The sequence below is a fragment of the Festucalex cinctus genome, chromosome 10, assembly GCF_051991245.1.
Source record: "Festucalex cinctus isolate MCC-2025b chromosome 10, RoL_Fcin_1.0, whole genome shotgun sequence".
Taxonomy (NCBI): domain Eukaryota; kingdom Metazoa; phylum Chordata; class Actinopteri; order Syngnathiformes; family Syngnathidae; genus Festucalex; species Festucalex cinctus.
Window position 1 is genome coordinate 28,500,797 of NC_135420.1, and position 25,216 is coordinate 28,526,012.

Below are 25,216 nucleotides of genomic sequence, written 5' to 3' on the forward strand. Positions count from 1 at the left end.
AATTTTATTACTAATAAAAATGTAGCAGTTTATTATAATACTTGTATTAGTGCCTCAATATATATATATATATATATATATATATATATATATATATATATATATATATATATATATTATTAATATATATATATAATATTAATATATTTTTAGATATATTTATATTTTTATATTTTTCATTGCTGTAATGTACAAAAACAATAGTTTTTTTTCTTGTTGTATGAGCTCATTTATTTTTTTTTACAATATTGTGACCTTGTTTTGTATCGCCAACCTCCCCACAATATCGTAATAATTATCGTATCGTGACCTTCATATCGTGATAGTATTGTATCGTGATGTTTGGATATCGTTACATCCCTCCCGCATATCATCGAGTGGAACTTGAATTGTGTCAAATCACGTATGTTTGTTCTGGCACCACGTGAGAACTCAATTATTTATTATTATTTTTAAAGAGGTTATAATAAAGAAACCCGAAAAAAATGTCCCACAAACTGATAAACACCCCCTAATTGTCCATAACTTTTATCCCTAAGTATTAATGTCGGTTTTGAGGCAATGTTAGTTTTTGTTAACTGAACTTGTTTTGTTTGCTGCCGTTTGATCTTTTTTTTTTTTTTTCCATGATTTGTTGCCACGGCGGAAAGTCTTCTAATTGACACAGCCAGCAGCTGTGAGGCAAGACGTAGACATCTGGCTCGCGTCTTTTATGAGCTGGAGTCTGTAATTCTGTATTCGCCACAGAGGTACATTTACTGCGCTGCTTAAAGTCTCACTGAAACTTTTATTTATGGCATTGATCAATGCTTATTTGCTACTGCTACCACCCACTCGCCCCTTCTCTCTCTCTCTCTCTCTCTCTCTCTCAAAATATGCACCCTAATTGGTGCCTGCTGCTGTGGAAACACTTGGTTGAGCAAACCATAGTAAGAGACGCATGAAATGAGATGTTGGGACAAAATATTTTCAATGTCTGTCGATTAATATGAAGTCCGATGACAACATGGAACTGCATTCCAGTTGTTAAATGACAGGCTTATTTTTATATGAGTTCATCTGGCTCACAGTTCTGAGGCCCTGTAAGTAGTTCATAACATTTGTCATGACTGTGTTTTGTTTGTAGCAAGTGTCTGATATGAACTGATGCAATCAGCATGTAACCAGCAACTAGTGTCAACTGGTCAGAAGCTATGTGATGTCAGAAGCTATGTGATGTCAGGAGTCTTTAATCTCTTTACCTGGTTAGAAGCCAAACCGTTTTTACCCTATTTTACATTGATACACAAACTGTATGTACATTAAAATGTGAACTAAAGTGGGCCGGTCTAAGCCCTGAAACTCCAGGGCTGAAAACGAGCCCGCCGCTCATAAGTGACTGAAAGGAAATGCTTAAAATATGCATGTTGTCAATATAAAATGTATAAATACAAAATCTACGCACCCCTGTTCAAACTATTTTTTTTCTGTGATATAAATAAAAATACCACTCCCAATATTTTATCCAAAAGCCTTTATAACTCAACTTGTGGCAGGTGTGTGTTGTCAAACACACTCAATTCTGTTTGATGGGCACGTCAGTTTCCATACACAATGTCACAAAGTTCTCCGTTGTATTTACTTTGCGGAGGTAATAAAAGCGTGCAAGGACATTCAGTTATGCGGCAATATTTCACTTTATTGAAGTGTCTTGAGATTTAACGTCGCCTTTAAATTACTCAGCTGAGTCCTTTTGACGGAAAAAAGCAACGACGGCTCACTCGGATGACTGATTGGAATGACCCTTTGACCTGCTAGATGATGAAACTAATGCATCCACGATTATTTTCAAATAATATACCACTACGTTCCTTGAAACATTTTGTGTTGTTTTTTGCAAGTATGTAATAACGGCGTTGGGACGGACTAGGAACAATTTTCAGGTATGAAAAATATTCTTGAATGGTTTAAACGGGGTTTGCGGATGATGAATAAAATGCAAAAGCTGACAAAATAGCACAGCAATTTATATTGTTATTCTAATGGATTATTTATGCTACAATGGAAATACAGTACATTTATTTGCATTTTTTTAAACAAAGGAAATTTAATCAGATGTCTGAATTCTAATCCTGATGGAATCAAATTGTGAGGTGGTAAAATATTTGCAGCCCTTTTGCGTCCTTCTAGGTTGAATCCAGACTGTCACAGACCTCACACAGATATCCCCAAAAATAGCACAGAAATATTCAACCTGTCTGGATTTATTTTGAGGTTAGTGTTTGTTTTGGGAGGAGGTCAAGGATGTGATTTTCTTGACTGAGGTTATATTGCACTGTTTCTTGTTTTGTTTTTTTGTTTTTTGCCAAGTGTGAGATATTGTCTCAGAAGACAACAAATTTTTCTGTGGTTATATTTTCCTTGTGGTTTGTACTTTCCTGAACTGCAAGGAGATATTTGTTGTATTTTCTTGTTGACGTAATCTGCCGAATGGGTTCAAAAAAGAAGAAACATGATTTTTAGCTAATAACTGTTTTATTGTAAATTGAAACGTTCCGCCACATTAGCGTTTGAATGACATCATCTCCCGTGTCGGAAGGTGTGTTGCTCTTTCACTCTACTTAACACGCACAAGGTCGGATGAAAGGCAAGTACAGTGTGTCACCTGTGCTGACAGCAATTCAATGTTCTTGTTCGAGACTTCAACAAATGTACTCTGAAATAGTCCTCCGTATACTTTCTGAAAAGGGTCAAACGTAGGATAGCCTGACGAAAACTCGGCGATTACGGTCCGCATAAGTTAAATGCCGTGTTAATCCTCTGCATGACGCGCAGATCATTAGCATTCAAACAAATGTGCTGCATGTAGATGAAACTGAGATGCAGCGGATGAACTGCAGCAGTTATAATGTGTGCGTCTTAACCTCCCAGCCCGTGATGTATTGCAGTTCCGTTTCACAGCCAACAATTAATCAAAGAATAAAATGAGCGCAGCCATCACAAAAATCAGCCGAGTTCATTAGTCCAAGTCGCACAATTGGCCCGTGGATAATGGAAAATGCAGTCCGTTGGGAAGTACTGCATCGTCACATACTGTAAAGGGCCGCCTTGTTGAATCTTGGCAAACGATGACGACTGTACCAGCTTGCTTACTGTCCAACTGATATTTGCATATTTAATTCATCTTCCTCATTTACCAGTAGGGATGTAACGATATACAAACATCACGATATGATATTATCACGATACGATAATTAGCACAATATTGTGGGGGGGTTGGCGATTTTTATAAAAGGCCACAATATTATAACGAAAAAAAAAAAAGAGCTCATACCAAAAAAAGTACAATATTGTGCTTTTGTACATAATAGCAATGGACATAAACCACCTACAATTTCTAATAATAATATTGAGGCACTTACTTGCTAATGCACGCACACATTGCGTTCCTCCACATATTGACGCTTCACGAGCATATTTACGTTCCCCTTCATCTGACAATTAGCACAGATTTTAAACACAGAAGGCCAAAACATGTCTAATGAAAATTAAATTGCACTAATAAACTAGCCACCAGAGGGTGCTAGAACTGCACAAATGGAAATCAACCTGACTTTTTAAACAGATGCGTTCCCTTTTAAATATTGTGAACATGACGATGACGATATTGTGGCAGTTTTAACATCACGATATCACGATATTGCCCTTATCGTTACATCCCTATTTACCAGCATTTTACATAATGTAGAAGACTTCTTCAATCTAGCCAATAAATGTGATACAAGAGTCTTATTTACATGCCTCCAATGTTGGCCAAATTGCCACATTTTCTTTTACACGATACCTTGAATTTAGAGAGGAGGAGAATGATGTGCGCGTGTGTGAGCACATTTCTCAGTCCACATATGGCTGGCATGCTCGAAACGAAAGCCGTGCTGACAAAGACACCAGCCATACCACAAGACCCGAGTTTGTCAGGCATCCTGGAAATAGTTGAGACATGCCACAGAAATGCGAAGCCTACAAATGAAGCGCCCTAATTTAGCGCTGCAAACTTCATGGCCAGTAAGGCTATCATTTACCTTCCTTTGGACTTGTTCTCGAACGTTTCGTGTTTCTGGTTTGTTTAATTGGATTTTTTTTTCCCCTTAAATGCAACTAACTTGATTTTTTCCTCCAATGTGTGTTTCTTTAAAAGAACATGATCAAAATGTGCTGTCTTCGAATGTCAGGCTAGTTTTGCTAGTTCTCTATTTTAATTCTTTTTAATTTGAATTCTATCTTTCAGAATATTCTACGTGTCTCATGACTCGCAGGATTTAAAGATCTTCAGTTACATTGCACGAGACGGGCACAGCAATGTCTTCCGGTGTAATGTTTTCAAGTCCAAAAAGAAGGTGAGCAGCTTCTCTTCAAATTTTGAAATTTTGGAACCTTGTCAATAGCTAAAGAAGTTGTTAACCTTGATAAAATTCCGGGGCGGCACGGTGGATGAGTGGTGAGCACGTCCGCCTTCCAGTACTGAGATCGCAAGATCGGGAGGAGTTTGCATGTTCTCCCCGTTTGCAAAATCAGCGCGCCCGGCAGAAATTGGGATATTTTAGTTTTCATGCACCAAAAAAAAAGGCTCTCTAGCGGCACCTACGGTGGCTAAATAAAATCCAGTTAAGGTATGGTTGCCTGAGGCCTATGGGAATTCGAAAGCGCTTAAATATAAAATTTTGGTGAATTTCCTTTTAATTCCAGGATTTTACTCAAATATTTGTAGAAAATAGTTGTCGAAAAATGTGATTGTGATCATTCACTTGCAGCCATTTTGACTGAAGCAAACCCCTTCGCTGTTTTACTGGATTTGGACTGATTTTACAAAGCCCACAGAATATTGTGCTCTATTGCTATAAAAAAAAACAAAAAAAAACATGGACCCTACCAAAAGAAAGATTAGTCTCTTCTTTCACCAGGAAAAAAAAAAATATTTATCTGTTTCCGGTTTGCAGCAATTAGCTTTAGAATATAGCTATATTTCATCATTATTCACAAACCTGATGAAAACATTGGCAAAAAGAGCTTGTTGCAACATGATCCTGGCTGCTCTTTTATGCTCTGCTGCCACCTTCTGGCTGCTATTTTGTAATAACTACCTTTGCTTTAAGCCATTTTGTAATAACTACCTTTGTTTTAAGCCACCGCTTCATGTCAGAAGCTGCATCAAAGCCTTCTGTGTGCTCTTGTAAAACAACAACATAAAAATGTATAAATACGCTTTTGAGACACTGGCAATATTTAAAATAGAACGCGTTTACACGTTTTTGGGAGTAAATGAGTTGAGGAAAATTGCACGACAGCACTAATATCATATAATCAGAACAGTATTTGGTTCCATTTTTTTTTTTGTGGTTTGCACCATCAATTCAGCAAGGAGACGCCGTAATTGAGAAGTTAAAGAATATAATCAGAAGTAGAAATTGCACCTATTTTTATCGACATGAATTTTGTTCGTGCTTGGATGAATTGAAAACAGCTTCACAGCGCGAGCAACCTCTCTCCTTCCCCAACCAGAGCCAGGCCATGCGCATCGTGCGGACTGTCGGTCAGGCGTTCGAGGTGTGTCACAAACTGAGTCTGAAGAATGCGCAGCAGAACACAGATGGGGGGCAGGTGGACGGCAGCAGTCAAAAGAACGGCAACGACTCCTCAGTTTCAGGTCAGCGCAGCACAAAACAAGTGCAGTTTTTTCACTTCATGGATGCGTTTATGCCGTTTGCTTTTATTACAGTCTTGACAATTTTGGCTCACTTGCTGTACATTCTTACCAGAAAAATAATATATATATATTTTTTTTTTTTTTTTTTACACACCGATGAGTCTCCAGATTGCCCATATGCAATATAAATTTCCATATCTTGTAATGGGACCCCACTTGCATACGCACTCACGGTGTGTTCATTGACACAAGCCGTGGGGCAAACACGCAGACAATAAAAGCTTATCTTGAGAACTAATTAAGATGTCTAGCAAATTAAAGCCCAGGAAGATATGAGTTTGGAGACACGGATAGCGAGAAGAAAAGAAAAAAAAAATGTTCTAAACGGGGGAAAGGTTTGTCGTGTATTTTTATCATCATGAGAAAAGGGACCAAATTAAATGTGGGAATGGAGTGAGAAAAATAACGGGAATTGGGTCACAGAATGGAGCAAAAGATGTTTGTTTGGCAACATATTTAGAAGATTTTTTTTTTCTTTTGCCACTGGTTCTACAAAAAATAAAAAAATAAAAAAATCTAATCTCGTTAATGACATTTGCATGACGAATGATCTCTGGAGGGGGTGGGGGGGGGAAACAGAATGAAACGGAGCACTCGATGATGCCAAGCCTCCAGAACATGAAAACAAATATTGTAGCTTCTTGTCAACGTGTTAAGATATACATACAAATACAAAAATGGAGTGGGCAAAAATGGATTTGCATATACTTTACATCACAATGAATTGTGGACGTGGTGCGCTTCCTGTACGGCAGCCCCGAGAATCGAACGCATTCAAGTCTACGCGTCATGAATTCACACCAGCTGCGGTGTGGTGCGGAACGGATGCGGCGATGCGGAAGGTTTCCGCAAGCATTCTATTTTTCCCGGATGCAGCATTGCGGATTTTTCATGAAGGTGAAAAAATGACACGAGCCGGACAGGAAGTCGGGCGTCTCGCATCAAGGTAAATCCGGTATATTTCAAAATAAAACTGTTTGCAAATTTTTTTTGGGGGGGGGCTATCTAGCTAGCTACATAGCATGACATGAGTCGGACATTGGCATAAGACAAAAAATGAGCCAAATAAATACATATATAAATACCGTTTTAAAAAAAAAAACGTATAAATACGTCTTTGGGACACTTAAAACCTAAAAAAAAAACGTATTTACACGTTATTGAGAGCAAATGAGTTAAACACAAAACGTACTTACCAATGGTAAAGTCCCAAAAATGTCCAAAAAGCATATCGATGTGACAACGGGCAAGCGTGGCTATTGTTGACAAATAGGACTCTCTCTTTATACACAGTTATCGCGTGAACTCAACTCTCCAGCATGAAATCAATCCCCCCGATTTTGTGGTCTGGCGGGTGCAGATTTCCGGACACGCAACGCACGCCGTGTGAATTGCATTTACGCGGAAGGTGTACGGAAAACGCACCGCATCCGTTGCGCAGCCAGAGTGAATTGGGCGAGAGACTTAGTGGATTGGGACCTCCAATTTCCCAGGATCTCTTCTGATCTGTCAACACCACAGCATCGTCGAAATGTTACCGAGCAATGACGCTCTCATCCAAGTATGTTTTATAGCAATGGATGATTTTGTGACTTGTTTGTGTTTTGTGTCCACCCATGCGTGCCTGTGTATACATGCTCGCTCACGCCTCCATGTGTGCATGCAGGAGTGCGTGCTCATCCACCTGCGTGCGTGTGTCTTTTACTCGGCTCAGGTGGCGAGCTAACGGGTGCGGCGGAGAAGAAGAAGAAAACGGCGACCGTCGCCGAGGAGACGGACATCGACGCGGATGAGACGAACCAGCTACCGGCCGGCGACGAGCTAAACGTGAACAGAGGGGTGACCGATCTGGATGCCACGGACAAGACGGCGGACCTCAACCACTCGGACAACAAGGTAGCCAAATAAGCACGTTCGCTCTTTTGTGAACCTAATTGGCTAAAATACATATTTCAGTACGTAAACGTATAAATGTTTTTAGTACTTTGTCTTTCACTCCCAAAATTATTATTTTTTTTTTGTTTTTTGTTTTTTGGAGCATAAAGAAGGCTTTGATACAGCTTCTGACATGAAGAGGTGGCTGAAACAAATTGTAGTTTTTACAAAAAAAAGGCCAGCAGGTGGCAGCAGAGTATAAGAGATCAACCAGGGCCATGTTGCAACAAGCTCTTTTCAACCATCCATCCATTCTTTCATCCAACCATCCATTCTTCCATTCAACCATCATTCCATCATCCATTCTTCCATTTAACCATTCATCCATCCATTCAACCATCCATCATTCATCCATCCATTCATTCTTCCATCCATCCATCCATTCAACCATCATTCCATCATCCATCCATCATCCATCCATCCATTCATTCTTCAATCCATCCATCCATCATCCATCCATCCATCCATCCATTCAACCATAATTCCATCATCCATCCATCCATCCATCCATCACTGCATCCATCATCCATCCATTCAACCATTTATCTCCATCCATTCAACCATCCATCCATTCTTCCATTTAACCATGCATGCATCCATCCATCCATCCATTCTTCCAGCCATCCATTTTCTTAGCCACTTTTCCTCACATGGGTCGCTGGGTTGCTGGAGCCTATCCCAGCTAGCGTCAGGCAGTAGGCGGGGTCCACCCAAACCAGGAAAGGGGGTTTGCTTCTGTAAGAATAGCTGTGAGTGAATGAGTTATTTGGGGGAGTTAGTCATGTTTTTCTGTCCATATTAAAATGTTTTTAAGATGATAATAATAATTTGTTCAATGAATTGATTTCTACAATGATTCAGAGGGATTGTCTCATGCTGTGGTCATATTTATGAATGGTTTATGATGATGTCATCCGTCACACATGTCCACGGAGTGCTGAATCTGTCTCCCTGTGCCTTGGTCAAATCCCCCGAAATCGCTTACACCACCATTTAGACCGACTTTTTTCAAGTCTAAAAGCTTATCAACTTTTGGCAGTCATGCAAAAAAAAAAAAAAAAAGTCATCATTTGTATTCTTGTAATTTCCTCCAAATAGATTTCAAATGAAAGTAAGAGGCTGTAAGAGCAACACTGCTGGGCACACTTCCATATGTAAAAACAGACCTGGGGACAGAAATCTGCGTTGACAGCATTACGATATTGAGCCCGTTAAACAGTCTTTGCCTCTTAATACTGTTCGGTTTTATGAAACCTTTCAATCGCCTCTGAATGAATGCAGCCAGTGTGAAATCATGTAAACAAGGATGTCTGTATAATGACCTCTATTTTCAATTTCATTGGATCGGGCCTATAACTGCGTGTTGCCGCTTTAACGTGCATAATCAAATCCAGATAGGAAATGTTAGGATAACAGGACTGAATTTGATGTTTGTGTGTGTTGATGTGTGTTGTTCCAAACCACGGTAAGTGTCTCTGTCCCTGCGGGGGTTCGAGCGCTTGACTCCCTTGAGGATTTTTCCGCTAGCGCGTGGAAAATGAAATCAGCCTGGACGTGTTGAAAGTTCATCTTTACTCGTCAGCTCCCATTAACACTGTCCGCTCCGTGGCCGATCATCAAATTATTTCCCACGAGAAAGGCAACAAAACTGCTGCTACGTCATAATTTAGGATTGTCCGTATTTGACATTTTATCAGGTTTTTCTGTTGTCATTTGAAAGTAGAGCTGTCAAGATGAATCGAGTAATTGAGTATCAAACTAGGATTGCAAAATATATTGGAAAAAATATCGATATCGTGATACTGGCCCATGCAATATGCATATCGCAAAGACATGCAATGGGTTTCACATGGAATTTGATGCTTTCATCTGAATTTGACCAGACAGCCGCTAAGATGTGCACCGCCATCCAATAGTTGAACGTTATCTATATGTAATTACAATTAACTAAGAATATATTGAGTTTTGCTGCATGAAAAATGTCATTCTTTCATTAGAACATAAAAAGTGTCATTTCCCTAGGTACGTGTTAAGTATCGCAATAATATCTATATCAACTATATCACATATCGCATGATTTTCTAATATCGTGCAGCCCTATCGACAACTAATTTAATAATTGTCTAATCATTTGGAGCCATTTAAAATTGTCCAAATCCTCTGATTTTTAGCATATCAACAGTAATTGTTGACTGATTTGTGTAGTCCTTCATTCAAATACGAAGTACAAAATAATAAACAGTATTCTGAGGAGAAAAATGCTTTAAAACATCGAAGGTGATTTATAAAAACAAGCCTAACATGGAGGTAGTAAATTCATATGCAGAATGGAACTTACTGTAAATATTTATGGGCACTGCAGATACTTGTTACAGATACCAAAAATGTAAAAATACGTTCTATTTTAAATGTTTTAAGTGTCCCAAGGACGTATTTATACGTTTTTGTTTTGTTTTTTTGTTTTTTTTATGCTAGAGCATACAGAAGGCGTTGATGCAGCCTTTCACCTGCAAAGAATGGTTGAAAAAATTGTAGTTATTACACAAACGGCCAGCAGGTGGTAGCAGAGTGTAAGAGATCAACCATGTTGGGGGAAAAAAAAAAAGCTCAAATACTCAACAATTCAAATTAGATTTGTGAATAATAATGAAACATTAGATATATTCTAATGCAAATTGCTGGAAAACGTAAACAGATAGAAATATTTTTTATTTTTTTCTTGATGAAAGAAGAGATTTTAATATTTCTTTTGGTAGGTTTCATGTTTTTATAGCAAAAGAGCACAATATTCTGTGGGCCTTGCAAAATCAGTCCAAATCCAATAAAACAGCCGCGATTGCTTCGGTGAAAATGGCTGCGAGAGAATGAGTTAAGCATCCATTTTCTTATGAACAGTTCATGAAAAATTGCCCCCACTAAGTCAGGGAAGAAGAAGAAGAATGCAATTCTTATCCGTGTTTACTGTAGCTAAGAACAGTCTGCCGCGACGTTCCATCACACTCGTCTTTATTTGGTGTTACTCCTTTTGCAGCGCTACCGCGGTGACCCATTTTCTCTGTTGGAAACGTTTCTGATCTTCACATTTTTTTGATAAAGAAACTTCTGCCGTCATAATGTTCTCATTTGTGAGACGCCTTCAAATAGAATTTCAAACTCATCTGACGGGATGGAAAATCTCAAAAATTATTGTAGTCCTTGTTTATATGAGCAAAAATCGTCATCACTTGACATATTAGCTGCTTTGGGCTTTTCTCGTCTTACTTTTGCGCATTTCCCCCCCAAAAGTAGATCATGAGATCAGGATCAGTTAAACTGCAGTTCATGTCTCCAGTGTGGAAGTTGATCAATAATTCATTTGAGCTCTACAGAGCAATTATTCCTGCAGCCAAGTACAGTATTGGCTCCACTGTGATTGGCTGCTGATGACTTCCAGTGTTGTGCGCCCCAACCCAAGTCAGATCCAGGGCAGGCTTGTAACGATATCTAAATGTCATGAGACGATATGAAGCTCACGATGCGATAATTTTCACGATATTGTGGGGGGGGGGGTGGGGGGGTTGGCAATATTTAAAAAAAATAATAATATATATTTATTATTATTAAGTTATTAATGGACGCACACATTAAGTTCCTCCACACATTGACTCGCTTCACATGCATTACTTTCCCCTTCATCTGACAATTAGCGTATATTTAAAACTTTGAAAGGCCAAAACATCCCTAATGAAAATTAAATTGCACCAAAAACACTAGCCACTAGAGGTTGCAAGAACTCCACAAATGGAAATCAACCTGCCTTTTTTTTTAACAGATGTGTTTGTGAACATGACAACAACGATATTGTGGCAGTTTTAATATCACGATATCGCGCTTATCGTTACATCCCTAATCCAGGGCAGGCTCCAGAGCGTCAGCATCGGCGATCGCTCGGCTTCTGATTCATCCCGAGCGCTTGATTGTTTGTGTTAATTGGTGTTTGAGGCCATTTCATGCACATTATCGTTGTTGCTATGCATATGGAAAAAAAACAAAAAAAAACAATGATTTTGATAGTCGACGAGTCACCGATTAATTTTGTGATTAGTCGACTAATCGGATCATATGTAAATTGCAGCAGATATCGCCGATGGCTTCCAGTTTGAAGTGTATAAAGTATGTGCAAACAAAAAATAGACAATTGGGGTTGTCGCAAACACATCTTTTTAGAATCGATTATCTATTGCTGTCGGTATCAATTTCAATTGTTCATCTGTCAAAATTGGCTTTGCAAAGGAACACATCTTTCAATGTAATGAGCTAGTTAGTGCATTGCCTTCCTTCGATGATTTATATTTAAAGCATGTTTTCAGGCATCATCCCAATTCCCAATAGGAATTCCCCATCCAATTATCATCGTTATTAGCCCCATTTCACTCTCTTGTTATTATTTTTTTTAACACAAGAGCGACTTCAAGGGAATATCATAATTACAGGTCAAAGCAAGGTGACGAGAGAAGTTATTGTGCACTTGCCGTTTAAATGGATTTGTTTTCTGGCCTATTGCTACTTTGAAGAGCTGCTCAGCCTATGATGCTGAATTGATTACCCCCAGGACAGGTACATTGCACTGCAAACTCCCAAAAGAACGCTGACATACGTCCTCTTGAAATGAATGCTATACAAGAAGTTGTGATCATGAGCAGCGGATTGTAAAGGAAAAAAAAAAAAAGTCACTCTGTGGCTCTCGAGGCCTGGCCCGGCTGTAGTTGAGTGGCAGCAGGGTTGGGAGGGGGTGGGCACTAGTGTTAATTTTGTCTGCCATTTTTGAATTTAGTCTCAGTTTTAGTCCAATTTCAGTCACCCTTACCAGTTTTTATCACAGTCAACCTTATCCCATTTTTATTTAGTCCATTTTTAGTCGAAGATAAATCGAGCATTTAGTCTTTATTTTAGTCCAAGAAAATGTAATTTTATTCGTCTAGTTTTAGTCAACGTTAATAATATAATTTACTTTTTTTTGTTTTGTTTTTTTTAACCTTTCACCATGAATCCACCTCCTGTCTTATGTGTTTGTGCTGTCACATGACAGATAAGCAGAGACAAGATTTTCCAAAATCATAATTTTCGTGTCATTTTTGTTCATGACCTAAAAGAGCCATAGATTATAGTCCAGTTTTTATTACCTCATTTGATCCCAAAAAACATATACTTCTATTTTCAATGTTTTAAGTGTCCCAAAGACATATTTAGACGGTTTTTTTTGTTGTTTTTTTATCCTAGAGCATACAGAAGGCTTTGATGCAGCCTCTCAACTGCAAAGAATGGTTGAATCAATGGTAGTTATTACAAAAACGGCCAGCAGGTGGAAGCAGAGTATAAGAGATCAAACAGGACCACGTTGAAAAAAAAAATCTCAATTACTCACAATTCTAAATAGATTTGTAAATAATGATGAAACTTAACTATATTCTAATGCTAATTGCTGCAAAACGGAAACGGGTAGAAATATAGATTTTTTTTTCCCTGATGAAAGAAGAGACTCTAATCTTTGTTTTGGTAGGTTCCATGTTTTTTTTGTTTTTTTTATGGTAAGCCCCCCTATCTGTTCTTTCCGTTCCCTCCATCTGTCCTCTGTCAAACCTTGTGTTCCATTTTGTTCAACTTGCAAAGCGAAGTGTCATTTCAGGTCAAATTCCAGGTTTATTTATTTATTTTAAAATAATCGCTCCGGCTAGCAAAAGATAGCTGCCTTCCGCGCGACCCTTCAATTTGCTTCCATTAGCCAAAAGATCCCGCTCAGACTGGCCATCAATCATAACGCAACTCTCACGAGGCGCAACTCCGCTTCGCTTCTGTTCTGCTCGCGTCATATGTCACCAAATGGTGCTTGAAGTCGAGGCTCTCATTAAAATATCCGTCCGCAAGACGCCAGCCGGCACAGCATCACCATTTGTCCGCATTTATTCTGATATCAAATCAATTTACATTTGGAAAAGCGTGGCCATCGCTTCTGTCGCACAAATCATAATAAAGCGATGCGGATTTGCGAGATGCACTAGACCGATATGTTGATTGATTTCAGGGCCGATACAGATGCCGATTATTAGTAGACAAGAAGGCCGACAACCGATATTTGGAGCTGATATACACTTTCAGTAAAAAGGGGCAAAAAGTATTGGCGTCAAAAAATTTTAAGATACAAATGCCAATCTAGACATTGCAATGTCTTAAAGGATGTTTATCAAACAATTTTTCAGACTTTTCAAAATGGGGACTTTTTTTTTTTTTTTTTTTTTTTTTTTTTTTTTAATTTTTAGAAAATAGACTTAAGTAAATCCATAGCTCGCTATAGTTTATTACAGTAAGTATTTTTTCCCAAAATTTAAAAACACCTGAAATTTTAAACTTTTACATGACTTTGTTTTAATGTTGAACAAAAACAAAAGGTTAACTGGCTATAGTTCACTGAAAATTTAAATAAATGTGGCTCCCCGATATTAAAATGGCTTTAGATTGACCTTTTATCGGCTGTCAGATTTAAAAAAAACAAAAAAACAAAAAAAAACAGGAACAACAACAACAACTGGAAGACTGGAGCAACTGTCAAACATGTCAGTCTTCTCTGTGCTGTTGTCCGATTTCTTGTCTTTCGTTGACTCATATTGATTCATCAATTTTGCCCATGAGTTTTTTTTCAGTGGAAAAGTGTGAGCGACTCTGCCAAGCTATTAATCAACGGCTAGCTCACGACTCGCTAACTAGCTAACTAGCTAACGACTACCTAAGAAGCTATCGACTAGAAGTCAAGCTACCGACAAGCTAACGACTCACTAACTAGCTAACGACTAGCTAAGAAGCTAACGACTAGCAATCAAGCTAACGACTAGCTTCCGTTCTTTGTCTTGTTTTGTGTTGCCAGATTTCCGACGAAGCCTCCTTGCTGATGTCCAGCCCGCGCTTGCTGCTCCCGGCATCAAGTGTGCTGTCGCCGGGCACGCCTCTGTCCGTCCACCATCAGATCCAACTTCTCCAGCAGCAACTTCAGCAGCAACAGCAGCAAACGCAAGTCGCTGTGGCACAGGTGGGTTTGCCACATACAAACAGATTGCATTTTTTATTTATTTTTGTATTTATTTTTGGAAACTCTAATCCAATCGCACGCTTTAGTGGCTGCCAAGTCAGCAGGCACTTCCACTCTAATTGAAACTCAAATTCAATACGTTAAAAATAGTTTAATTAACTAATTAGGAATGGCCCTTCCCTAATTATGATTGTTGAGAGAATGAAGATGTTCCAACCTGTGCCTTTCTTTCCCCCTTTTAGTGCGATCTCATATCACTACTTGACGGTTGTTTAGAGTTTCATGCAACCTCCAGTCCAATCTAAAAATGATTTACAGTGCATTAAACCCCATCCTGATAACATGTCAGTAACTAATGCGTCGTCATGTAATTCGGTAATTATTTAAATTCAAGGTGACATGAGACTATTTTCCCCTTCATAGAATATCCGAGCTGTTTGAACTTTTATGTATGATTAGATTTTTCCGCTCATGCCCACATTGTGATTCACTTTTGCTTTATTGATTTTTTTTTTTGTTTGTTGTTTTTGGGGAGGGTTTGTTTTATGCAGGAGGGAATCAATATATCAATCAACAGAAATGCAAAAGTCCCAAACGGAAACACTATTAAGCTCTCTGGCTTTGCTGACACTTGTAAAAACTTGTCGTCAAACTTTTTCATCAGGATAAAAAGGGGAAAAAAAGGTCTCTCTCAAAAAAAAAAAAGAATGTGTATATATATATTTGGTACAAGTTACTACATTACGTGGTTATTTTTATTTCAGATAACGTGCTCTACAATACAAAAATCTGACCACATAAAATCATTAAAAGCAATTCAAACTCAAAAGCAATCAAATTTAGAGATTTGAACGCATTGTTTTTGTTTTTTCATTAAGGAAAATGTTTTTTTATTTTATTTTTATAACCACTTTATTGCTTCTGACTGGATTCCCTCAAAAGAGAATTAAATAGTTGCAGTTCATTCAGAGAGCTGCCGCTCAGGTTCTGGCAGTTTGCCAGTTTGAAGAGATACTGAAAATTCACAAGTTACAAGGAGAAACAGCTGGGATCATACATGTATAAGAGGCTCACCAAAGACCACCATCAGCAAAAACATAGACATAATGTGGAAAAATTGGGTAAAGCAAAGTATAACAAGAATGAAAAGTGCCCTGCTACAAATCCATATGCAACTCATGCAGTATAAAGTAGGACATTGGAGAAGAATGTGTCGGAATAAAAAAGCAGCGAGTGAGGTAACAGAGCAGAGCAGAGCGGCTGCAGTTCTATTTTCTTGGCGCCGTGAGAAAAGCAGACGGGTCTTCGGAGCAATGGGCCGTCAAGTTGTTAGTGAGCTCGACACCGGTAGAATCCAAAATGGACACGGGGGCTGATGTGAACATCATGCGTGAAGAAGAAGAAGCCTTCCCACTCACTCATCCCCCAAAACGCTACTGCAGCCCGCAGATATTCCACTCCGTTCGTCACTAGGTGCATTGACAGACACACGCTCGGACGTGATGTACCGGAACGGCTCTTAGTAATTTATCATATTCCGTTGAAATTTGTGTTGCAAATGCAAGTTTAGCCGTTGACGTGAAGTTGTATAGCAAGTTGATGATGACAATTTGGAAAGAAGAACCCAGTATATGCTGTAAAATACAAAATTAATCATATCATCCAAAAGACGGGTAGACGTTCGTGAATACACGTTTATCCGGCGTGACTGTGTTGTATCACGTCTTGGGCATTCTTGTGAGAGCATTTTGTTGTTTTCGGTCGCCCGACAGCCTTTGAAGGTGCGTGTTCGTAAAAGAGCCTATACTTTGCCGGCATTTACGACTCTAATGGATCTGTGCAGTAAAACTGCGAATGACTCTTTCAAGAAGTTACGGTTCCTTTTGATTGCTCTGTCATTACTTGCGTAAGAGTGGTAATTGTAGGGCTAAAGCTTTGGGTTATAGGCTGAATCAAAGTGAAATGCATGGTAACTGTTGGGGAAAAAAATTTGAAATGTCAGTAACGACAGAAAGTTGTTACTCATAAAGTGTTATCTTTGAGCGAAACTCATTTGCGGTTTTGAATTTGATCAAATTTCTTCATCGAAACCGAACACCATGTGCTAACTTCTGGTTTCTAAGCTAACACATAGCGAGAACTTGGAACATAATCTTACCACGGCTGTAGGAAAAATTGTAAATATAAGTTTTCATACATTTGCTGCACTGAAGAATGCTTTGCTCTGCTCCACACTCACATTCAAATAGCCAAGCTATATGTTAGCTTAACAGAAGATGACTCAAGAAGCTCAAGAACCAGAACATCTAACGCAGCAGAATGGTTAGAGCCAGTCTGCTGAAAACTGCCTGTTTTCTGTTAAGAAATGATTGCAAATGCTTATAGTAAATATAGTAAATGCTTATAGTATTTAAATTCCCTGTAATGTATGTTAGCGTCTTTGATTGTCAAAACACATCTGCGCTACTTTAGCTAGCAGAGCTGAAGTGGTTCATGTTCAGATTGTTAAGGCAGGTGTTGCGTGACAAATTTCCAACCCATCTCCAGACCTGCAGGTATTATTAGAATTCATCATCAAATGAACCTTGCTGATTTCCAAGAGGTTTTTTTTTTCCAGCCTGTCAAAGCCATAGTGTGTCTGTCTTCTTTCTGGGTGTGTATAATTGGCACATTCTGACATGTTACCAAGTAACTTTCAACCAGCTTTGTAGCTTTCAGGGATTATTCATCTTTTCAGAACAAGAGTTGCTACTAATGATGTAGACTTCTCTTCAACATTAGAACGTTCACGCAGCATCTATTGATTTCCTATCAGGTATTTCTACTTCATCTGATTGTGGATTCGTCTCTTTGTGTGAAGGTTCACCTTTTGAAAGACCAGCTGAGTGCCGAGGCCACGGCTCGACTGGAGGCGCAGGCTCGAGTTCACCAGCTGCTGCTGCAAAACAAAGACCTGCTGCAGCACATCTCGCTGCTGGTTAAACAGATCCAGGAACTGGAGACCAAAATCACTGGACCCAACTCCAGTAAGGAAAACGTCAAACTCACACCTGACTTGTGGCAGTTACCCACGTGTTCCTATAGGTGACAAGTGTTTTACATGACTCAATTAGATCACACTTTTTGGAGTAATGGTTTCTAATGGTTTCATAGTTTTTGGGGGTTTTTTTTTGGAAGAATATCCCCCTTTACTGATGTGTTGCTAATTATTTTGCCTAACCAACAGTAAGTCAGTCATTGTCCCTATCATTGCAAAATTATCATCAGCGGAGGTGGAGTTTTGCAATAAAACTACGGTATATAATCATCTATGGTACGACATAACGGTGTGCTGGGAAACAAAATTGATTGATTCGGTTGACAAATATCGGCACCAAGAATTGACCCGCACGATAATTGGTCTATCCCTAATTGTAATACTGCGAAGCGGCGTAAACATATCATCTGACGCTGGCTAACGTCTTTTCTCTGTTCTTCTCTCGTCAGTGGGATCCCAGGACAGTTTGTTGGAGATCACCTTCCGGTCCACGGTGCCCCCAGTAATCTGTGACCCGACGACCCCGAAACCGGAGGTGTCCGCCCTGAACCTACCCCAGCTTTGCACCGCCGACGGGGCCGTCAACGCATTTGCATCTTCCAACGGGAATCTGGGAAGCCCGCTAGGTAGGGACCAACGTGTTCTCAAATTGGAATGTTTTCGTTTTCTCCCAGGACCCCCAGGGCCTCCGCTACCTCCCCTCTCCTCGCCTCCTCCTCCTCTCACAACCAACAAGCCCGAGGTGACGGAGATGCCGGAGGACACGGCAAAGTTATCGCCCCGCAACGCCCGATCGCTGAGCTGCCGAGACTTTGTTAGTTTTCGTGAGTCGGGCATCGTCTCCGAGTACGAGTCCAACACGGACGACAGTGATGAGAGGGAGGATGAAGGGGAGGAAGAGGAGGAGGCGATGGAATTCTTTGCTTGGGGAACTGAGGCAGAGACCCTGAGGCTGCTAAGTGTTCTGAACAAACAGGTGACTCCCGACTGTCGGGGAGATGAAATAGCGGTCTAAGACGCTAAGCTGCTCTCTTGCAGGAGATGACTTCAGAGACCGCAAAAAGCTAGAGATGTTTTTCTTCTCTTATTCCAACCACATAATAGATAAGACGTCATGGACTCATCTCTGCGACACAAACATTTGTTTACCAATTGTTTGCAGTGGTCTTGAATATCGTTGACTTTTCTTTAACACAAGGTCCTGTCCAACGTATTTAAATACGTTCAAACATACTCGCATATATATGTATGTACTTGTAGGCTAAATGCTATAAACATAACATATTTTCCTATAATGCTACTGGGGTATTGGGGGGGGGGACATGTATTTTCAGCAATTGGCCCACAATATAGCAAAAAAATAAGTAAAAACATTGTTTATTTGTAACTTTTATGATGTATTGTTATGTCTGCAAGTGCATGATTTAGCTTCAGCATTAATTTCCCATAATGCCACGGGGGTATTGACTTATGCAATACCACTGTGGCGTTATGGTAAAATATGCGATGTCTGTATTATTTATGCTGCAAGTACGTTCGAGCATATTCGCCAGTATGTTTTAACGTACTCGCGAATATGTTCAAACGTATTTGTGAGTACATTCGAACAGATTTACGAGTATGTTTGAACGTACTTGTGAATATGTCCAAACGTATTTGCGAGTACGTTCGAACATATTTACGAGTATGTTTGAATGTATTTGCATACGTTCGAACGTACTCGGCAGTCAAAAAATTGTTTACTGAAGATTGGCAATTCCACGCTTCCGTAGTTGAAGCCAGATATTTCATTGTAACTTGTTTGCCAATGCCTTGGTATTTCGTGCTCCACTACCCATATACACGGGGTGTGCAAAAGTAGGCATACTCTTATAAAAAGAGAAAACGCGTACGATACTGATTGTGTATCAAGAAGAACATATAAAAAAGAAACCGAAACACAAACATTCATCATCAAGATGAGTAATTTTACCGATGTGATGCGATGTGATCCTACTTTTTACATTACACCCCCTGGTAAAATAAAATTGTGTTAACTTGGTTTGAACCATTGCTACACTCGACTAAAAATGCATCAAATTATAAATGAAAAATAAATATGAAAGAAATGCTGGTTGACTATTTTATATAATAGGCATTGCAATAATCTTAAAGGTTTTCCAATGATGGGAACTAAGCAACAACATCGTTTCTTAAGAGAATTGCTGAATGAGAAAGGGTGAATGTATCTTCTTGATACACTATTGATGACCACCTTTTGAGACGCTCATACACTCCCCGGTGACCTGATGGATCAGACAGACGGTGAACTATGAAATGACGGAATAAATTATTGATCCGATGACTCTATTAATTGGAACCAAATTGCTTCCTGTCCTTGTGATCCCATTTCATTTCTTTGCGAGACTTCTCCTGACCTCGATTAGTCAGCATCCAAACTGGACCGTTTCTCCTGCGCGGGAGAATATTAATATTGCATGATTGTGATCAAGTAAGTATAGTGGTGAACTGGCCAGACTTTGGTGCCAGAAAGTGTTCAGTGTTCTGCGACGGTACAAATGTGGACGTGAATTGTTGTCTGTCCCCAGCTTTACACGACTGGAATTCTGGATTATTCCATGTGAACTTTTATTGGGAAGTGGTATGTTACTGACATGAAATCAGAGCGCATAGGACCATTACTGTAATGATATTTTCATTTCAGAGAAGTTGAGGTGAAGCATCAGAGGTTACGCTCCCTTTAATTAGTCGAAGATGTGATACGGCTGCATTGTGGTCTGCTCGGACTGTCGTCAGCCGTTGATTGGAAGGCAATAAAAGTTTGGAATTTACCGACGCGTTCGCAAGCAGGCTTTAATTATAGCTTGGCCGTCAACGCCATTGTTTTCCCGCGGAGGTAATTACACGTTTTGTCACACGAGAAACGAGGTTGTGGATGTTGCGCTGATGCTCATTTGGTCGCTTCACAACTTTGGTCAGGATTGAAAGAGCTCCACATCAAACAGATGAATTGCCGCAAAAAGTTCTTTGGTTGAGTCCAAGCTGAGGTAATGTTATATCGCCGGAAGTTCGTATTTGGGCTTTCAGTAAGCCAAGTTTGTGTTTGAAGGCTCAATGCAGTTTTTTGGCTTTAGAAACTTCTCAGAGTTTAAAAGTCTTTTTTTTCTTTTCTTTTTTTTCCCATTTACTTTTTTTAGTCCAGCTGCCACATCCTCCTTTTCTTCTACTTACAACAGGGGACTAAACCATTTTTATTCATTAGATTAGGTGAAACAGGCCAAGAAATATTGTTTAGACGAAAGATTACGTAACGCAATCTAATTCATTGAAGACGTCATTTTCAGTTACTTGGGAGACGTGCAAGCAACGGGAAAACCAAATAGAAATTACGCATATCAAATAAAAAGTCCAATAAAATCTGTTCCGGAACACTTGCCGGCCTTCAATTTGATCAGATGTTGTACTTGCAAACATGCAATCGCAGTTCACAAAAACAAAAAAACAAATTTGTTCCGGCAAGAAAGCAGTTGGAGAACAGGTGTCGAACTCACGGTCCGGGGGCCAGATCCGGCCCACCAAATCAGTTTTATGTGGCCCGCCAAAGGAAACTTCGTTTTTTACGAAAATACCAAAGTAATACATTGCCTTCTGTTTTAAAAACGTTAAGAAACTGCAAGCATTTTGTTACCAATCATTCTTTTCTTTTGAAACAAAGGTAACAATTTAACAAACCATTCTTACCGGCCTCTCATTTCGAAACTGTCAATTCACCATTTTGTTGTGTTTATGTAATATGAGGCCATCATATATTTATTTGGGTTCACAGACAAAACGTCCATCCAAAGGAAACCCGAACTATAATGTGACCCGCGACAAAAATTAGTTTGACACTCGTTAGCACGTTATTATTTTTTCTATCCAAAAAAACCCGTTCAAAACGAATCTGCTGACCAATGAGCAACGATTGGTGATGAACATCGCCCGGCCGTGCTCGGTATTTGATAATCAAAATTGGAATCCCAGTTTGATCATATTGTCCGATTGTTTTAACAAAAAACAATAGTAGGGATGTAACGATATCCAAACGTCACGATACGATATTATCACGATATGAAGCTCACAATACGATAATTATCACGATATTGTGGGGAAGTTGGTGATATTTAAAAAAGGTATGTTAAAAAAATATTGTACAATAATGAGCTCATACTCAAAAAAGCACAATATTTTGCTTTTGTACATAACAGCAATGTTATTATGTTATGTTGTTAATGCACGCACGCATTGAGTTCGTCCACGTATTGACTTGCTTCACAGATATATAACGTTCCCCTTCATCTGACAATTAGTGCAGATTTTCAACATAGAAGGGCCAAAACATCCCTAATGAAAATTAAATTGCACTAACAAACAAAAAAAAACTAGCCACCAGAGGGTGCTAGAACTGCACAAATTGAAATCAACCTGACTTTTTTTTAACAGATGTGTTGCATTTAAATATCGTGAACATGACGACGACGATATTGTGGCAGTTTTAATATCACGATATCGCGCTTATAGTTACATCCCTACTCAATAGCAATCAATAGCTGTCATGAGGCAACTAAGTAACCATTGGAAAAAAAGGGGGTGCACCAAAAAATAAAAAATACAATCATCTACATGAAGTTTTAACTTTCTTAATTTTTAAGAAATGAGAATAAAAAATGAATTTTTTGGACAAAATTTTCACAGTGTGTGGCAAGTCGTTCCCAAAAATTGACCCTCAATGCAAAGTCAAATCACTTTAAATCGTGAGATACTGGAGCTGGTCCTCCATTCGCAGTTTCAAACCTTCAGCATAATTGCGTAATTATTCAACATTATTGCATATTAAGGTAGCAGATGCATGTGAAAAATGAATCATTAGTGAGTGTCAAAAGTAATCGCGCTTCATTTCAAGCCCGTATTTATTAGTCGGGCTCGCCTGTAAGGATTAAAAGTGATAATTTTATGACTCTGTCAATCAATCAGTAACTGTTATCAATTTTTCATTTCATATCTTTTTGATTTCCTTCCTTGGTCTGTTCTCACTTCACGTTGTGAAATACTGTGTGCTACTTCATTCATTTGTCATTTCAAGTGTATATTGCATGTTGTATAGCCGTTTGTGGCAAATTGAGCAATATATTGCAAATGCTGCATTTGCTGCAGTAAATTTTCACGCCGAAACGGGACATTACTCACGTTTTCTTTCTTCTCCTCTCACCTAATAGCCAGAAGCGGTTCTTGCTAGCTCATATCCCGTGTTAAATTGTGCACTTATTGCTGATAATAAAACACTGTGAAATGAAGCGGTTATTTAATGATGACATTAAAATGTACTTTTGTGAAGAAAGCCGTCCAAATTATTAATGCAGGTTGCGTTTTATGTACAGTCTGCCTGTCTGATGTAGCACTGTGCGTTTGTTCACTTGATCTTGAAGTAGTATTGTTTCCAAGTGATCTCAAAACACAAAGTCATGTTGTTTTAAATGTTACAAATTAGTTTGCATAAAAGCAAAAGATGGGAACAGTACTTCATATCATGAAATATGCACAATATAGGTAGGAATATTTGACTACAATATTTTACAATATTTTTTGTTGCAACATGACCCTGGCTGATCTCTTATACTCTGCTGCCATCTGCTGGCCGTTTTTTGGTAATAACTACCATTGCTTTAAGCGACCTCTTCAGGTCAGAAGCTCTATCAAAGCCTTCTGTATGGTCTAGCATAAAAAACAAACAAACGTAAAAACGTATAAATAGGTTTTGGGGAGTTTAGGAGAAAGTATTGTAAACGTATTTATATGTTTTGTGGTTTGAATGACTTAATAGCCGGTATTCTATTCTAGGCCATTTAATGACACATGATGATTTTTTTTTTTTTTTTTTTACATTTTAATAATCTCATTTTCCTCCTAGCATAGTATGTATAATACATACAGCTTGTTAACCAATGCGTTCAACGGACCAACTGTATTGGTATTCGTGCATGTCTGCAATTTGCATAAATCCACACCCCCTCGCCCAGGACTGAAGGCAGAGGCTGAATGTTGTTAAACTCGCAAGAGAATCTCGTATTGGCATGAAAACTGCATGTGCGGGACATTTGAGGACAATGAGACAAAGTTTATGCAAAAACAGCTGAACAAAGTAACAATTATATAAGAGCATTTGGCCTAGTTGTCTGTATAGTATATACAATTATTGTATATACAAATTAAAAAATAATAATAATCTGTTCTGTTCTTGCTTACATTAGAAAAGAGAAGAGAAAATCAGCTTTCCCTTATCTGTGCAAGTTTGCAAGTGACTTTAATCCTCGACAGAAGCTCGGGACTTTTATCTTCGGTCCAAAAAAAAAAAAAAAAAAAATCCTGATTGGCCTTCTTTCTCCCCGCACAAAACCTCACAGAAGCTTCACTCCATGGCCGTGTAAGCCATGTTCTCTTTCTTACATTTTCCTTCTTATGCTTATTGGAGTCCAATTAGTTTTCAAACGTCAAGTCATTGATATTCGTATTTTCTTCAAAAGTCGCGCTGATGATGGAATTTGCATTTGACAAATGAAAACACGTCGTCTTGGATTGTTTATGTCTGTTACTATTCTTTGTTCGTAATGAACCATTCTGCAAGATTTATGTCATCTTTGTCAAGACGGCAGCAGAAAGTGTTTGATCTCCTCTAATTGGGCGGCCATTGAATAATGAGGACGGATTTTGAGAGAAACACCATTGTTAAAATATTTGATTTTTATTCAAATAAACTATTTCCATTCAAATAGTGAATATGAAACCATAATAGATCATTGATTGTATTTTTTGTCTGTTGCTTTATAAACATTGGAAATGCTTAAAAAAAAAAAAAAAAAGGGAAAACACTGAGTGATTTTTGTGATGTGATGAACCCTCACGATCGAAATGTCATTGAAACATTTTCATGGTTTTTCTTCATTGTTGAATGATTGATGGGCGAATATGTTTTATTATGAGCGTCATTAACAGGCCTTGAAAAAAATGGATTTGCAAAGTGGTGCAACTAAATTGACCCAATAGTTTGCTTTCGAATGAATAGGTTCGGGAAATTTTTGCTTTCATTTCTGCTTCATTCACTATTATCTTAGTATTCATTTCTAGCAGTGATTTTTTTTTTTTTAATTAAGATGTCAAATTATAATTTAGAATTTCCATTATAGCCCTAATGACCCACAAGATGTTCGAAAGTTAAGTGTTAAGTAAGTTAGCATTGTTTTATGATCTAGTCTTAGTCTGCAGACCAAATTGTTTGTTTTTTTTGGTTTGTTTGTTTGTTTGTTTTTTTACACTTGCGAACGTGCAAGTCAATTCCGTTGGCATTATGGGGAAAAAAAATGGTAAATTTTAGCATTTAGCCTACAAGTAAGTTTGAACAGACTTG

At 38.6% G+C, this 25,216-nt stretch overlaps 1 protein-coding gene across 4 annotated transcripts in view; it reads left to right on the plus strand.

Annotated features, from left to right (window-relative positions):
* nos1apa (nitric oxide synthase 1 (neuronal) adaptor protein a) overlaps window positions 1-25,216 on the plus strand; it is a 57,672-nt gene that overhangs the window by 27,264 nt on the left and 5,192 nt on the right. For 2 of the 4 annotated variants that reach the window (XM_077533569.1, XM_077533567.1), the window contains exons 5-10: window positions 4,268-4,376; window positions 5,539-5,683; window positions 7,410-7,639; window positions 14,577-14,738; window positions 17,599-17,764; window positions 18,225-18,401. In XM_077533569.1, the coding sequence (XP_077389695.1) occupies window positions 4,268-4,376; window positions 5,539-5,683; window positions 7,410-7,639; window positions 14,577-14,738; window positions 17,599-17,764; window positions 18,225-18,401 (989 nt within the window). Of the gene's footprint in view, window positions 1-4,267; window positions 4,377-5,538; window positions 5,684-7,409; window positions 7,640-14,576; window positions 14,739-17,598; window positions 17,765-18,224; window positions 18,752-25,216 lie in introns of all 4 variants that reach the window. The other 2 variants (XM_077533568.1, XM_077533571.1) reach the window with 2 other exon arrangements.